Genomic DNA, 17,116 nt, shown 5'->3' on the forward strand with positions numbered 1-17,116 from the left:
TGAAACATTCTAAGGACCCATGGTGACTGTTCTATGAGAAAAAATGGGGAAGTACAGTATGATGATGTGAATTTATTCTGTCATGTGGCAGAAACTGATGCAACCACCCAGGATACAGCTAAACTCACTGGCCAAGTGAAATCTAGTGCATATAGGCCCAAGGCACCATCAAGTTGGCACTCAAAAATTTTTGCATCTCATTCAGTTTGGTGTCCTGTAACCAAGCTCTAATTTTATTATAAAAATGTCGCTAATTATGTAACCAGAATCAATATTCATGTGGACACTAATCTTGGAATAGTTCTAGCATGAATATTCCTACCCCCATAATGCATGTATCTTTCACTAACATGTTCTGGATTCAATCCCCAGCATAAGACAGAGGCTGTTATCAGTGTCAGTGTGTGACCACACCAAACATGTCAGGTTTTTATAATGGTACTCCAGTTTCCTATTGTACAAAGTAAGAACAGACCAGCCACCAGAATGGCTAGTGAGTAGATAAGTGGTGAAATGATGAATAAACACACAAGTCATCCAGTCCACTCTCAGTTATAAAATAAAATTTGTGTATCAGTCCTCCATATTTACATGGGAATGTTGTCAAACTGTTGTGAATAATTCCACACTGAATGAATATGCCTGTAGATTTAATATGAATAATTTCATCCTATTTTAATAGGCTATTAGATTACAGTTTTATATATGATACTGGAATTGTGGTATACGGTATAGTCTCGGTTTACGTGGTCAATTAAACCCATGGAGGTCCGCGTAAAACGAGAAACGCGTAAACGAAATAACAGAACATATGGGATTAATTGAAATAGAGACTGAGCCGACCCCCCAGACTACCCTTTTTCCAACACAATACGTACGTTGTAGTAAAAATAACATTTTAATTTTATGATGGTATGCACACACAATTAATATCTAGAGAAATATCAATAATATTAGGTTTTTTAACACTTACGTTAGTAGAATAGATGGCTGGGCACACGGGGATGGGGGGTTGGTTCTGAGGCAGAGGGCAGATTATTGGCCCTCACCTGTATCACTATCCACCACAGAGACTAGCAGGGCCTCTTTGTCAAACCCCTCAAGTCCATATCCTCACTATCACTGACTTGGGCTGGCTGTGGTGGGTGGCGGGTGAAGAACTCGGTAATGTTTTGTCGACTGGGTGACCTAGTTTGCACCCTGCCCGCGCCGCTTCCCGCGTAAATGATGGAATGAACCGTGTAACTAATAATTGCCGATCTGGCCAGGTGCCGCGTAAATGACCAACCGCGTAAATCGAGACTATACTGCACTGTATACTGTAATGGTGCAGGTAACTTAATTCTTTGTTGCGTCTAAGAATTTAGTACAGAACAACTACTGTATTCTGTTTGCAGTATTTAGACACTGGCTCTTATGTTTGTACAAGAGGCAACTGATGTATACATCACTACTCTATTTGAACTGGCTAACCTGTATCCTGGAGATGTCTGGCTGGTTCGTCTTATTCGAGGAAAAGTTACAAGCAACCTTACATTGAGTTCAAATACCCGGTCTATAAACTGTACTGTATTCTAATCTCCCCACAGGAACTATTGCTTGTGCTAATGCAAAGGGGGGGGGGCATTTGGCAGTACAGGGAATTGGTTTAGGGTAAGATAAGCAAAGGGGGAGGGGGGGGAGGAGGAAAGTAAGGGAATGACAGTATGAGCATTCATGTTTCATTACTCCATCCCTAAAAAAAATGTTGAACGATGGCTAGTTATTCATACTTGATAATGACTTTTTTTTTTTTAACTAGAAACCAATTTCCTTCTTCCCAGCAAACTCTTGACACACTTACTGAATGAATATAGTTACCTCTTCACCACTGACATTTCTTACCACAGTATACGATAAAAAAAAAGAGAGAGAATCAGGTCATAAGTGAAGTTCAAAGGATAGGGCCTAATAATTTATTAAGTCACATAAGTTAAAATAAACATAGTAACATGGTTATTTAGTTTACATAACACATAATAAGGCACAAGTTTACAAAAGTACAAAGGGAGGCAAAATATAAACAGTCATGGGCAGCTCAACCGGTTGTATAATGCATCAATACATTCCGAGGGATGAAGCTGAAGGTAATAACTAACTGTGGCTAGTCATGTACAAAGCAGAAAAAGTCACATTCCTATCATATAACCAATGGAACTGTAGTGTATTATCTACAGGTTCTCAGGGTAGTTGAATTACTGTTAATATCTGTTATTCCATAATAAAACACATCATATAACACAGATCAATAGAATAATATAAACCAAATAAGCATCTGGGTTGCTCTCAGTTCTAATTCACCTGTGCTGTATGGCAAGAGGTTTGTAAGAGAGAAAATATTGTTAGTAGTACAGTAATTTGGCAGATATTTCTGATGGATATAGTTAGATAATCATTCATCCCATAATTACAATAATAACCAATAGAGTATTTCTGTACACAACATCAAACATGTGTATAAAAATAACATCTCTCCCCCACACCTGTACTAAGAAGACCTAATTACAGTATCAGTCTTGTTCTTCAGTTCACATTACTAGTATTCACCAAATCCATTAAGGAAATTTAGAGGAAAAAATAGTTGATGTTTACTGAGCCACCACAGTATGGGGCTTGTTGGGTGATGACAACTAACAAGCTTTTTATAGCCAGATGTATACGTTTAGGCAGTCCCTGATTTACAATGATCTGGGTTACTGTGGATGGGGGGAACTTTTAACCTTTGGTATATTTTAGGTCATCCAGTCTCTAATCTCTTATTATATATTGTATTACTAGTAACTTTACTGTACATGTATTGTTATGTCGCAATTTTGTAGCGAACGTTCTCGGTCCCCGTCTCACAAAATAACCTTAGGCTACAGTATATGTTTCTGTGTCATTTTTATAAATATATTTGATGCTGTAAACATTTTTTTTTACTGATTTTATTATGATTTTACAAATGGATTTGGCAAATATCAAGGTCAATATTCATCTATTGGCATTCTGGCAAAATAACCACTGATCCCTAAAAAAATGGGTCTGTGATATATTCTGCATCTATTTGTTTTACAGATTTACCATTTATTAATTAAAGCAAGAATTGCTAGTAACACACACATACACACTGAGTATTTAGAACAGGTGGCAAATATCATCGTTAATTGGCTAATTACCGTATAAACAATAAACCAGGCTTTCGCAAGTGATCTAATGGCATCTGGACTATAGAGAGAAATCTAATTAGTATCTGGCAAGTTTCCTCAGATATATAAGAACTTGTCTCCTACACACTCCCTCACCTCTATATGGAGGGGTCCTCTGAGGTGGTGACCCAGACAGGGGAGCCACCACCAGGTCCTACCACTATACAGTACTATACCATATTTCTTTAGTTATCTCTGATTCCATCACTCTTTCCTACCTTCTCTCCCATAATGTATGCTATATATTTACCTCCTTCAATGTAAGCTGTCATCATCTTTGCCACCCAGTCCATCAGCATCCTCCTCACCTGTCTACAATATATGACTGTATCTCTCTTTACCCAGTCCATAGCTCACACCTCTCACCCATTCAATACTCCTGTACACTGCACTATATTACAGTACAGTATTATAATTTACCTTAATGCATTTTAAGTAGTGGATATACAAATTCTAAACTTAAAATAACTATAACTAATTTGTGAACTGCACTGAGTTGTGACAATATGTATCTGATGCCTAAATTAGACAACAGAACTCTTAAATGTTTGAGCATTCTACTTCACTTAGTCCCGGTGATAATAGCAATTTGTTTATGAGGCTTTTTTCAGTGTTGAGTATTATACGTCAATTCATAAATAAAAATATTAGTGAGGTAACCAAATTAAGTTTACAAATATCATTATAAATAGAAGGTACAAAACATTACTGTACATACTCACTCTCATGTACAACTGGGCCTTGCTTTGTGATGTTTACCCTTCATAAGTTGGTCACAAACTTATCAGCTGTCCAATTACCCTTTTCTCTCTCACCCCTCCTCTCTTGTTTACAGGCTATTATCACTATTCCTTTATTTGAAAATGCTTTAGGTAAGAATAGTCATGTAGAAACATATATTAATAACTTGTGACTCAATAGGACAGAACTTGTTAACATCCATCTTGGTTACACCACTTATGGGGACGATTATGGGATAAGGTATTAACATTATCCTTATTTAGTAAAGATTTTTGTCTTCCTTGATTAATTTGTAAAGAATCTTTAGAGAAATTAGTTTAAAGTCTGATCACTGAAGTTAAGCACATGGTTGGGTGACCGCCTTAGCTGAGTTCCAAGGAGCACCTGATACTGTTGGCTTAAGGACCCTATAAAACTATATTTTGCAAGGCACCTATGAAGATTTGTGCATTAAGCCTATTTGAAAATATTACATATTGCTTCATAGATATAAGGAACTGGAATTGTATGGCAGGAAATGGGTTAGACTTAGTGCTATTACTTGCTGAGACGTAACATCTAGCTTACCGCAGGTACTGGTGGGGAGTGACTTACCTGAGCCCACATCCAAAACCTTAACTAACTTACTCTGACCAAATGCATAGTTTTGCCTTGTACTGGGCCCCAGGGTCACCTGTAATCAAGTACTCACTGCAGGATTTTAGACATCAACACCAGATATTAAATGTGGGGCAATACTGATGACTACTCTGGTTAAATTACTCTTAAATAAAAAAAAAACCCTATGTACTCAACCAATCTATTGTTAAATGAACCCGGTGGTTTATAATGGTACATAACACACTGAGGCTTTATTTAAAGGGGAAAGCAGAATAACTAATTTTAATCAGTAAGCTTATTGTTATTACGCCAAGACAAATTTTGCTATGTATCCTTTGAGCCTTGTATTTCTGCCATCAAGGATTAAGAATTTCTTAAAGCAAAGTTTTCTGAACAGATCAAGATGTCATGTTGGCTAAAGAACTCAAAGTATACTTTATAAAGACACAAACCCTTCAATACAGTGCTGAATGATGGTTACAATCAGAAGAAGGTTCAGACATTAGAGGAGCAGAACTTTCAGCTACAACACCTACACACTTTAGATGTAGCTATTCACTATATGAGTAAACTCTTCCCCTTTTCCTTCTTCTTCACTTTTGTCCTGAACATTTGATTAGTCACAAATATAAATCCTATTTTAAGTAAGAGGAAGGAAGATATAAATGATCTGTAAGCTTCCACCACCAGAACACCTCATGGTAGAGTTTGTCTTGTCCAGATGACTATGTGGATTGTGGGGGCAGGAACACTGTCCTATCAGATCATTGTAACACAAGTACTTTATAAATGTCCACTTCCCAAACTGAACCCAGGTTTACGAGACAGTCTCCAACACTGATCCAATAGTCGATTTGAAAGCCAGTAAGGTGACTAAAATGAACCCTGGAGTTTGTTCATTTGACTCAAACTCCTGAATCATAAACTTGGGATGCCAGTTTTATTCGTCAGTTTCTTAAAGATAAGGAAACACATCAAGGAACAAGGGAGGGATTCCAGGTCATTTATCTGTTATTCTAGACCAGGTAGGGATGGAGGAGGTTGTATGGTATAATCTAGGCTGGGCTTAAACTAACAAATGATTCAGTTCTTAACAAAAATTCACAACAACTAACATGACAAAGGCTCTAAGGATTATACATGATCTTAGAGAGCAGAAGTTAATGATCTATGCCTCGACAGTGGTGATCAAAATAAAAAATAGTAAGTTTTCCTAAGCAATTATAATTTTGTAACAATAAAGATAAATTAACTAATACTCATTCTTTATGGTGATCACATAAGTCAAAACACTACAATATATCATCAATGCTGCTCATCCTCTCCAAACTTTTAGAATTCCTTTGAACACAACTCACTATTTTCACATAGCTCTTCTCAAGGCTGTACTCTTACTTTCTCCTCCTTTATGTACCAATAATAATGTTTTCAAATTGTCTACATATACAGTACAGTACTGGCATATGTTTGCTATTCGTTGTGCATGTAGAACAATGCCTCAGAAATAGAGGAATTCAAAAAACAACTATCCACACATTTCAATTTTCATCTACTTTTCTGTATACATTTTTCTTTTACATAGCAAAAAGCAAGCAGTGAAAAACTATATATTGTTATCATTTTTTTATATTCATACCTAATGATGAGATGTTTTGAACCTTAAAGTCATTACACCTTAATAATGTCTTCCTTTAAACAAATGGGGCATAACAAATTCAACTGCATAACAGGTTATTACATACAGCTGACTGACATGAAGCAATGAGGGTAAACCAGATTTGGGGCATTGTTGTGGTAGGGGAGGACCATTGCATAACACATCTTTTACAACAGTGAGAATGAAAGAGTGACACATAAGGAAGGGAGAATGTGTACATGTTCTGGTTACTTGTTACTGTACCTTGTGTTACAAAGAGGATCAGAAATATAATAATTAAATAAGACTATATTATACAGTACTGTTAATATGATTTATCTTGGAAGTCCAAACTAAGGATGAGTCTTTGCTCAGTCTAAATTAAATATATTACCTGTATAAGTTTTAAATCACTCAAGTTATATCACAGACACGCAGGAATACCAGCATTCTCATTTTGGCCCGTCAATCCTCATCTTATTTTAGTACTTTAAAAATATCCTTTCTTGTCAGTGTTAGTGAAATTAATCTTAATGTACCTTCAATGACTGCATAAGTGTTCATGCTACAGCTCAGTATAATATCAAATACACTGAACTATATTACACAAGTTTTGTCTATCTGAACGGTACATGTTGAGTTCTGAATCTGGTCACCTTGCAAACAAAAACACACACACACACACACAAACAGTCAAATTTTTTATGCAATCTGATGTTAATTGTAAATGAATCCAGGGATTTCTTATACACTTGTCATTACTGATGCATTTAGTTTGTTCCTAAAACTTAAGAAATGAATGTTACATATATTACTCATCACAGAAGAGTAATTGTATAATCTTCAGAATTTCATGTCATGCAAACCTTTAAAGCTTCATTATCTTAAAGGAAAACTCCAGAGGGAAAGTTCTTCATGTGATGTCCCCCAATTTTTTTTTTAATATTTCATCCATCTTTCTATACTTAAAATAAAAAACTCCCCACATCTTATATCAGCCATCACCTGAGTGGCTGATGCTGTAACACACGACAGCAAAACAGAAGTGGTGGCCTAGATAAATGTTGTTTAATGTTCATTTATTTAATTCTTTACTTTTATGTGTCTAGGTGAGGCCACAAGTTTCGAGTTTGATTTAAATGTTGTCACACCTACAAAATATCATGAAATACATAACTTTTTCAAAATTCAGTTGAAAATTTTAAATCCCCCTCAGAAAACAAGTGAGTTTTGACCAGGTGTCAGAGTACGTCACTTCAGACACAGTTGGGTCGGGAGTGGAAAATTGGCGATCTCAGATTTCTAAAAATAAAGTATATTTCATATATTCAATCTCTTACCATTAAAGGTAGTCATTACAAAATTCCCCGAATTAAAAGACCCATATATACTATATATATATAGGACTCTGGAGTTGACCTTAATCCCTTACTAAGCTCTGATGCCTAAACATGAATATTAAAGCTTTACATTTGAGTATTTCACAGCATAATACAACACCTACCAGTCCCTATTGGCCACCACGGTGCGGTACACAACACTCACTTGTATCATTAGGAAAGCAATGACCACAACATCATCTATAAGTCCAAGAAGACCCAAGAAGGCCTCGGGGATAAGGTCAATGGGTGTTATTGCGTACAGGACGGCAGTTATAATGCAGAAGAGGACTCGGAACCTCGATAGCATTTCAACGCCTCGCCAAGTGAAGAGTTCTGCCCAGATGTGACGTAAAATAGTGGGCAGATCCTGAAGCTGGCCATAAAACTGTAATATAAAGAATATATTATTTTATATAAAAATTTTCAGCTACATTACATAACTTCCTATTAAATTAGGTTATAGTGTGGACCAAGAATACGACAAGTGGACCAAGACTACGACAAGTGGACCAAGACTACGACAAGTGGTCCAAGAATATGACAAGTGGACCAAAATACCACATGAACAAACTGTGGTTTACAACAACATGCCAACTACAGTATAACACAAGAGAGTGATACAGAGAGAAAGTTATTAAGAACAATAACTCCTGATAATGAACAATAACTCCTGATAATGAACAATAACACCTGATAATGAATGAAGAAGATGGTGTCAACAAGTGAGGAGTGATTGAGATGGAAACAAAAAATGGAATGAGACAAATTTAAAAGATATAAGCAAAACTGTCTTATTACATCATCTGAAATGTCACTTTATTAAGATACTGTACACGATAGATGCAACATTCCCTTAACATGCTAAACTGGTATAGTATCAGGCCCGCAATCAGGATAGCAGCAAAGGGGGTGGCAAGGAAGGAACAGAGGGATTCACAGACTGCAGTTGAGCAGCCTAATGTAGCCACGGATGCAGCAGGTTGATGTACATATGAAGTCTTCTTTGTGGTCGTACAGTTTCTTTAACAGCCAGTTTGGTATCTTATCTGCCACTTGCAACTCTCATGACTTGGAATGGTAATGGTAAGCTGTTCCAGTGGTAGAAGAGCTTTAAGTTCCCAAAAGGTGTCCAAGCTAAGATTATAAACGGCATGATGAAAGTCACCGTGGTTAAAGAATCTGCGTCACAACTCTTGGAGCGCTACAGTAATAGTCTCATGAAATGAAGAATGAAGCTCTGTATGAAATTAGTGGCAGTGCAATTTTATACCTGAATGACAAGTGCCATGGGTTGTGTCGGTACCAAAATTACCGACCGGCATGTCAGTGACCAGTGCCGCCACGAGACCACATTGTCACAAGTCTTTCAGGTCAGAATCTCCACCCCAGATAAGTGTTGGGGAAGGTAAACTTTAAATGAGGTCAGGTCATGTGACCTAAAAGTCAGAAGAGATCAAAGAACCAAACGGCTGTGTTATGAAAATAGCTCTTTTTGTATAAAAAACCTCTCTGGCTGCCAATCAGGGGGGCCATATGGTTGCAGGCATGTTTATTAGTATAGAGTTTACTCACAGATCTCGGGTGTTCAGAGTACATTCTGTTGTACTGACTCACGTCCACCATAACGCTCTCCCTCTCCTCCACCTCAGATAACTCTGCTGTGTTAGTTTCATCCTCGGAAAAACATGGCAGTAGTAGCGTCACCTGAAACAAGGAGCAATGTGTATTTTTCGTTTTTATGTGTGTATGTGTTTGGTCATTCTTCCTCTGGGAGTTTTGTGTAAATCTTAAGATTTGTAGGAAGTGTGAGATAATTTCTGCTGTTTTTCCTGCTCCTCCATCTTTCACTGCTTCCAGTTACAGGCTTTTTGTTACTTCTTAGTTAATTTGTTATGACCTTAATTGTCCAGTGTTAGGGCAGGAAGAATCTGTAATAACCAACACACTGCAATAAACCCTATTTGGTGAAGAGGCGCTGGTTGTATTGGAGTGGTGTGGCCTGAACTAGCTTAGGTGCAAATCTTTGAAATTTGGATGACAGGAATGAATGTGTCAGCAAAAATACATTGTGTATAGTGAGTGTCCAATAATATATAGATTTTGTGTATGAAAAAGTATATACAGTATAGTGGGAGTGTATATAGTGAGGACTGCCTGTATAATACTGGTGAAAGTACCAGGTAATTTTGCATAAACCCAATTTAAACCTCTTAATAAAAATAATTTATATAAAACAAAAAACTCACCTCCTGACGACAGAAGGGACATGGCATGGGTGATGTGCTGAAATTAGTCTTCCAGTTCTGGATGATGCAACTAGCTGGAAGAAGATAATTTTCAGTAGCTACTCAAATGGGATATAAGAAAATTGTGAAATTGTAAGCGATATTTCAAAACTTGCATGATACAGTGATGGGTTGGCAACTGGCACCTAAGAGCAGCCTGCCAACAATTAAGTCTTCTAACATTACAGTCATTCTTAGTTTCATTGATGATTTTTTATGTTATTACTGTGCTTCAAAAACTCAAGTCTTTAATCCCATAAGAAGGTTAGTACTGTAAACACAATAGTCCATCAACAATCAGACTTTATGAGATAGAACCTGTGTGTGGTGGTTTACTGGTGGGCGTCTCAGGCGGTAACAAAATAGAATCAACACACCTTGATACTAAAAGAAATAATGGAATATACAGCAATCTCTAAGTGACAATGCAGAGTGTTTAACCTCTTGGGTATGAGGGGTCTCTCTATGCTGAACAAAATTGTCTGGCATTAGCCAAATATATAAAATACTGTAGTATGGCTTTAACCAAATAAAATAGTACAAGTGACTTCCAGTATTCAAGAGGTTAAAACAAAATTCCAAGTAAGAATAGTATTCTTTGTGTTCTTAATGAACTGGTAAAATTATAAATTTTTAACAAGAATTAATAAATTAAAATACATATAGTTGACTTATGTTTATTTAACTCACCACAATACATGTGGCCGCAGTTGGTTTCCACAGCAAATTTTGCTGGATCCATACATATTGGACACTCATTTTCTGATGCAGATCTGCGTACACGTACCATGGCTGTCTCTGAAATTATGTCATTTATTTCCCATTGCCATCTATAAAATCAGACTGGTATTATCTGGTGATGCAGGGTACTGTACAAAGTCATTTATTTCTTTTATGCTGCAATTTTCTCACAGTACAGTATGTGAGTGTGTATCATCTATCCTCCCTGTGATCATTCTACTCAAGTTTACTAAAGAAAATTACTGTACAAATATACAAATTTCAATTTAAATCTAAATGGGCTCATATTAAGGTTTACTACAACTAATTTATATGACTTACTGGTACTTTAATGTTCACATACAATGCGGTTAAAGTTCTTTTAATACAATTCATCTTTAGATCTGGTTAAAATTAATTATATGGAATTATATGAAGCTGAATGTAATCTACTTTGTGGAAATGGACAGACATGCTGCTGTGTGATGTTATGCTGGTTGTGTGAAGCAACAGAGATAAACCAGATGTAAATACTGTACTGTACTGGGAGTGTATAGTAGTTGTAGCAGGAAGAACAACGTAGCAGAAAACATCTGTTACAGCGAGCTAGACAGAGTGAATGACAGCAAATGAAGGAAGAATCTGTGTTGGTCTTGACAGTGGCCATCCTGCATCATCATGAGGGAAGGCTTGAAGAGTGGGAAGAAAAGTCATTGTATAAGCGAGTCCAGTACATGCAGTGAGAAAGTCCTACCTGAGTTTGTCGTTTCTTCAGTGATGTGTTTCTTCTGAGCTGCTGGCTTTAGTTTGGCAAGAAGGAATCTGAGGCAACAGTTTAAGAGTTTAACAAAAATGGTCTTCTTAACCATAATTTTCCGAACTACAAATATTTTAAAGATGTTAATGATAAATAGTCTTATTAACTACAGTATAATTATCTGAGTCAGGGACAACCAAATAACAAAAGGTTATTTACATACAACAAAGACATATTCTCAGGAACCAAGATGAAGCTTGAGCTACCCATTGTCTGCACAAAAATTGACATTAAATATATGTTTTGTGGTATTTTAAGACATTGTGCAGTAAGTATATACTGTACTATGTATTTCTTTCCATGGGAACATATAACCATATTTCAGGTTTTATGGTGAGGGTCTATGGGAAAATGTGACTGCCGAAACAGAACACAGTCTTACCATTTTCTCATTACAGGGGTATTCCCAGATTCAGTAATTACTAGGTAACACTACTCAGGCTTAAACCCTTTCCTTACCACAACTCTCAGTAACCACATCTTGCAAGGAGTTACTGTATAAGAATATGAGGTGAGGAGAGAGTTAAGTGGGCATGGCTTTATCAGAGCACCTTGAAGCAAAATGAGGAGAGTTCATTCAATACATTGTGTTTCCCCGTCTCTGTGTACTCACCCAGCCAGAACAGCTCCGATAATGGCCGCTGGTGTACCCAACGTGAGAAGCAGACCGGCTACTGAGCTTTCCCTCTCTTGTGTGATTTCCTCCATCAAACAGAATTCTGCACCTAGTTTGAACAGCTGTTTATTGTTAATTATGTATAACTTTGAACTACAAGAACACCTGAAGAGTGGTCCCAGCTTATTACACCTAGAGATACACCACCCTAATGTTAACCTAATTTAACACCCCAGGTAGCGTTAGTTTTAATCATCAGGTGAAATAAGCTAGAGGGAGGGGGGACAATCTTCAGGTGATCCAGACTGCATTTCTCCAGTGTTTAATTTTCAGCACTAACAAGTGATTATGATCCATTTTAAAACATTCTGTCATAGAGAATTTGACTGTTACTTGTGTTTATCATATTTTTTTACACAGTTTAGCAGAATAGTGTTGTATGGACTGTTATAATGTGTAGTTTGTCCAAGTTGAGAGCTACTTATACTGTATACTGTAAAACCATATTAAATGACAAGGCTTTCCCTATCAATCAGTACCTGACATAGTTACCCTTCTAAACTTTTCACAGGTACTTGTTGACTTGTAAAAACATAAGAAAAATAAATTTGATAAATTCAACAACAACAAAATCTTAATAATAAAGTTTTCTACTTGGCAAAAAGCTTGTTGAAGAAAAGTAGACATGTTTGCAATTGTGTGGGAGCCACTAAGGTCCCTAGCCCAGCCAGTCTTAAGAAGTACAGTACTTCCTGACTTTCACTAATTCCCATGAGGTCTGAGGTTTTGAAAGCTCTAATTGAGTATACAGTATATAAGTAGCTCTCTTTGGTAGTACAGTACAGTAAAAGCTCTTGTCATGTAATTAAAAGTAATAAATTAATGCATTAACATTTGATATAAAAAAATATAGTCAGTAGTCTACAGTTTGACAACCAGGGACTGGGACTAAATTTCAGAAATTCTAAAAGATAGACTACCATTCTGACACAGCCATAGCTCCTAAAAAGCCTCACGTGCTCTAAAACTCTTGTTGTTATTTTACATTCTAAACAACATGAACATTCCTACTCAGTTCCAACACACTTCAGCACTCTAATGGAGGAGTGAGGGGGGGAGGCATCTGACTCATCTGATCTTTGTTTGTTTATGAAATGGGAATTCAGAATCAATCCTTTACTAATACAGTATAAATGATAGTGTGATTTGTGTACAGAAAAGGGGACAGAGACAATATGCTCCTCGAGTATGCATAACTTACACCCCTAACAAGGAACAACTTAAAGCCCAAAATTACTTTACAGGCTCACAGATGCCATGTCAAGGATGCTGCAAGGTGGTGTAAACAACCCAGCAGTGTGAGCACAATGGCTCTGACCATAACTAGAGATATAAGCCATAAAAACTCCACACTCAGACTGCAAAGATAATGATGAAATTCAATATATAGTTTCCAGTCCTAGAAACTCAGCATCTTAGATACATTTGGTAAAACACAGTACTGAACTAAGTGCCACGAAGTCAAGACATGATGCCAAGTAGTGCTGGTCTTGCTAACACTCATCCACCAGAGTAGTGAGTGGGTCATATATCACAGGGCAAGGATTTCATGACAGTTAGTCCTGTGATAATTGTCCAAATATGGTCAGATAAAACACTTAGCTGCTGATGTATAAAAGGAACTTTACTATGAAAGATGTGGACACTGGAACAAAGTGGGACTGGTGTGTAGTGCAGTTTGTAACCAATGGAAACTTGGGTTATGGAGAACGTGTGTTAGTTCAGTGGGCAAGGGCTCTCGTTTTTTTCCTAATTGGCATATGTCTCCTACAAGTACCTCACTTTAGGGGCTATGGTTTTAACTCAAAAGACATAATATTTTCAGATATTTAGTCCCAGTCACATATGTCAGAGGTTCTGTGTACCCTGGCTTGTTGACTACAGAAGTTGTATGATTCATTACACACACTGTAATGGAAAAACAAAGATCATTTACTTGCGCAGCAATGACTGAAGCTTCTACACACACTCTTTTGGACTGAATTTGTTTAATAACTATTAAAGATTAAGACAAACCACAAGAACTACATTAACACAGATACTACAATAAAGGAGAGAAATCCACATGCTAACACTCAGTTGCCTACAGAGGATAAAGGAACCACAGCAGTAAAGGTTTTAAATAAATCAGGTGTGTTATGGTTAAGACATAAACAAACATTTACCCTTCACTTTAACCCTTATTACCCCAACTAAAGGCCCGGAATGACTCCAGAACAGTTGGGAGATATTTCTCGGTAAGGTTATATTTATTCAATGAGTTTATAATGTATTATCAACCAGGGAAAACAAAAGAACAGAGGGTATGACACCGGTCGACTTAACCCCATTAAAAAGAGTTCCTAACCAAGATCTGGATAAAAGCAGTAATAAATAAAAAGGACCACATGAAGACTACCCCCCGCCCTACAGATTAACCACCTTAGCCTAACCTTCCCCCAGGTAGTGTTAATGCATTTAATCACAAGGTTAAATAAGCTAGGGGAGGTAATGTTCAAGTGATCCAAATAATGTTACACTAGACACTTACTCATCCATAAGTGTATTAAGGTGGTGCTGAGAAAATGAAAAACATAAGACCTTCAGCACAGTATAATCTTTTAGGTCTTGTATTAAAACTGAACTCTAAGATACTGTACTGGACTAGAATATAACCCAGAAACTTCCCTCATCTTATAAAACATCTCTTTTTCTTTTAACTTTTTTCCCCTAATTTGGCTCCATTATTCTCTTTTTTCCTCAGAGTCCCAACAACATGTTTGGTGATCTAAAAACTGGGGAAAAGTTATAGATTTTTCCCTATGCTATTGCCTGTGTCTTCGGTACCTAAGGTGAGTTAATAATTTGATCAATGAGTTTTGTCTAATTTTAGCAGAAATAAACCATCAAATATTAAATGATAGTTTATCTTCTGTTCATGCTACTGTACAAACTGGGCATAGTAACTCTGCCTTGCCCGCTAAGAGGGTACTTGAAAGTCCAACATATACAGTAATGCCCAGTTCACCATTGTGTAAAAGTGATAAAGGCATCCAGCTGTAAAACTTGCTTAAAATTAATCTGATTGCAATTGAGACACAATGGTTTCAGGTAATCACAGCTAACTTGCGGAAAAATGGTTGTAAGGTGATTGATGAAACACCAGATGAAGAATAAATAACTTTTTCATAAATCACAATAGTTTGGGGCACAAATTCATCTATAGAGTGTATAAGAAATAGTGATTCCTATATAGCTATGAATTTGTGCCTGTCTGCCATGTTTACGTTCTATGATCAGGTGTTTGTCATTTCATTGTTTCTTTCATAAAATAAATAAAACTACAGTAATATATCAAATCTAAATTACTACAAACAATTTCTAGTGTATGTATTTTATTCTACATGGCTATCTTCCTCAGCTGATTTTGTACATAAAACCTTTTACATTCTATGGGTAAATATTCTCAAATTGGTACTAAGGCCAGATTACTCTTGCCAAGTACAGTATTAGTTACCATTCATTTACCTCATTCATGGAAGGTGGAAAGTTTAAGTGATAAAACAGGACTAATAATGTTACCTAAAATACTGTACATGGAATTTATATGTTTTTGCCAAGAAGTAAAATTATAACGTTTCAGTTGGAATTTTATAGTTTTTGAGCAATTCGTAAGGAAATCCATTATTTACTTATTACCCAGCCAATCAGCGGAAGTTTAGATGTCACATGTTACTTGTGAGCCAATCAATGGGAGACTTGTGAGAATGTGCAAGTTATGTTATTTAAAATGGGGAGTTGGAAGATGGTGTCTGTCTGTGAAGGTTTCTGAGAACGAAGCTGCAGCTGTTGACATCTTCAGGGCTAGTGTGATGTTCTCTCTTCTTCAGTTATGTGTCCAAGGTGTGATTCAGACAGTCAGTCGTTTTATACACACTGGGAGGTCGTACCGGTTTCTCTAGTTAGCAGTTTGCATTTTGTCTTATTTTTGCAGTTTTTACCCCACAATTCCCCACTACTTCAAACCCCTGCCCACTTTGTGTAACTAATATTGTTGGTAATTGGGGAGGAGGATGAAGGTCAGATTCGTATGAAACATGATGAAATACACTATAAAAACTTATTTTCACTGACAGAGTGAGTGAAAATATTTTCCATAGTAACTTCCCTGCATGGCAACTTTGAAATATTTACCCATTTACTTTTATCCTATAAACCTGAACTGAGCCACAAGGCAGATAAAACATGCTTATTTAATGAGATATGACCCATTTAACACTATTTACAACAATGCATCCCACTTTACAAATAAACCTTGGCTTTAAATGTCAAAACTCACAAACTTCTCTCATAAAAGTAACTTGTGAGTAACACCTTGAAATGAAATCACCGACAATGTTTTCCGGTCTGGAGTGTGTGTATATCTGAGTGGTGAGTGGGACTGGAAAGGGGGTAAATAAGTGAATATTAATAAGGAAAGTGACTCACAAAGCTGGGCGGAGTCTGGCAGCAACACGTTTCACTCCTCTCATCAGCTGATAGACGTAAACAACCTCACAAGGTCGCCGCTGATTGGTTGGTTATCATGGTCAATGTTTGATAAATAACCACAAGTTACCATTTTTCATATTAAGATATTTTATTTAATAAGAAAAATTCATACAATGTGAATAATAAGGACAATATTGATAAAAAAAACCCACTCATGTTTAATGGTCTCAAGGCGAGTTTGTTTACGTTAGCATAGATGTGATTGGTTTTTATCAATAGAAAATATATAATTTTCGATCTGTTTGTAATAGTTTCATACCTTAAGTCATAATATATTTACAGGCGCGATGTTAGAGATTTACCGTCATCTCCAGGACACGCTTTAAACTAACAGTGATTGACATATTCTCGCTAATAGTTCACTTAGGGTATTCCTTGGTAATGGCTGAAGGTGTTCCAACTAATATGACTTCGCTGTCAAACAATAACATTAATATTGCAAGCATAAAACTATAGCATTAAATAAAAATAGTATATTTTTTCATATATATATCTTTTATTT

The 17,116-nt window shown here is 36.5% G+C and overlaps 1 protein-coding gene across 4 annotated transcripts; it reads right to left on the minus strand.

Moving 5' to 3' along the window:
- Positions 1 to 1,941: 1,941 nt before the first annotated feature.
- Positions 1,942 to 16,668, minus strand: LOC121869659 (E3 ubiquitin-protein ligase RNF170-like). Of its 4 annotated transcripts, none has more exons than XM_042371192.1 (7): positions 16,552 to 16,662; positions 12,022 to 12,133; positions 11,346 to 11,413; positions 10,562 to 10,669; positions 9,833 to 9,906; positions 9,159 to 9,290; positions 1,942 to 7,971 (listed from the first exon to the last, which is right to left on the minus strand). In XM_042371192.1, exons 2-7 carry the CDS (start codon positions 12,114 to 12,116, stop codon positions 7,705 to 7,707), a joined length of 744 nt encoding a protein of 247 aa, XP_042227126.1. In that variant the 5' UTR covers positions 12,117 to 12,133; positions 16,552 to 16,662; the 3' UTR covers positions 1,942 to 7,704. The 4 variants fall into 4 exon arrangements, with proteins under 4 accessions (XP_042227126.1, XP_042227127.1, XP_042227128.1 ...); XM_042371193.1 differs by having other exon boundaries at positions 12,022 to 12,146; positions 16,552 to 16,642; XM_042371194.1 differs by lacking the exon at positions 12,022 to 12,133 and having other exon boundaries at positions 16,552 to 16,668.
- Between the last annotated feature and the right edge of the window lie 448 nt (positions 16,669 to 17,116).

This window comes from Homarus americanus, unplaced genomic scaffold, assembly GCF_018991925.1.
Source record: "Homarus americanus isolate GMGI-L3 unplaced genomic scaffold, GMGI_Hamer_2.0 scaffold23578, whole genome shotgun sequence".
NCBI lineage: Eukaryota > Metazoa > Arthropoda > Malacostraca > Decapoda > Nephropidae > Homarus > Homarus americanus.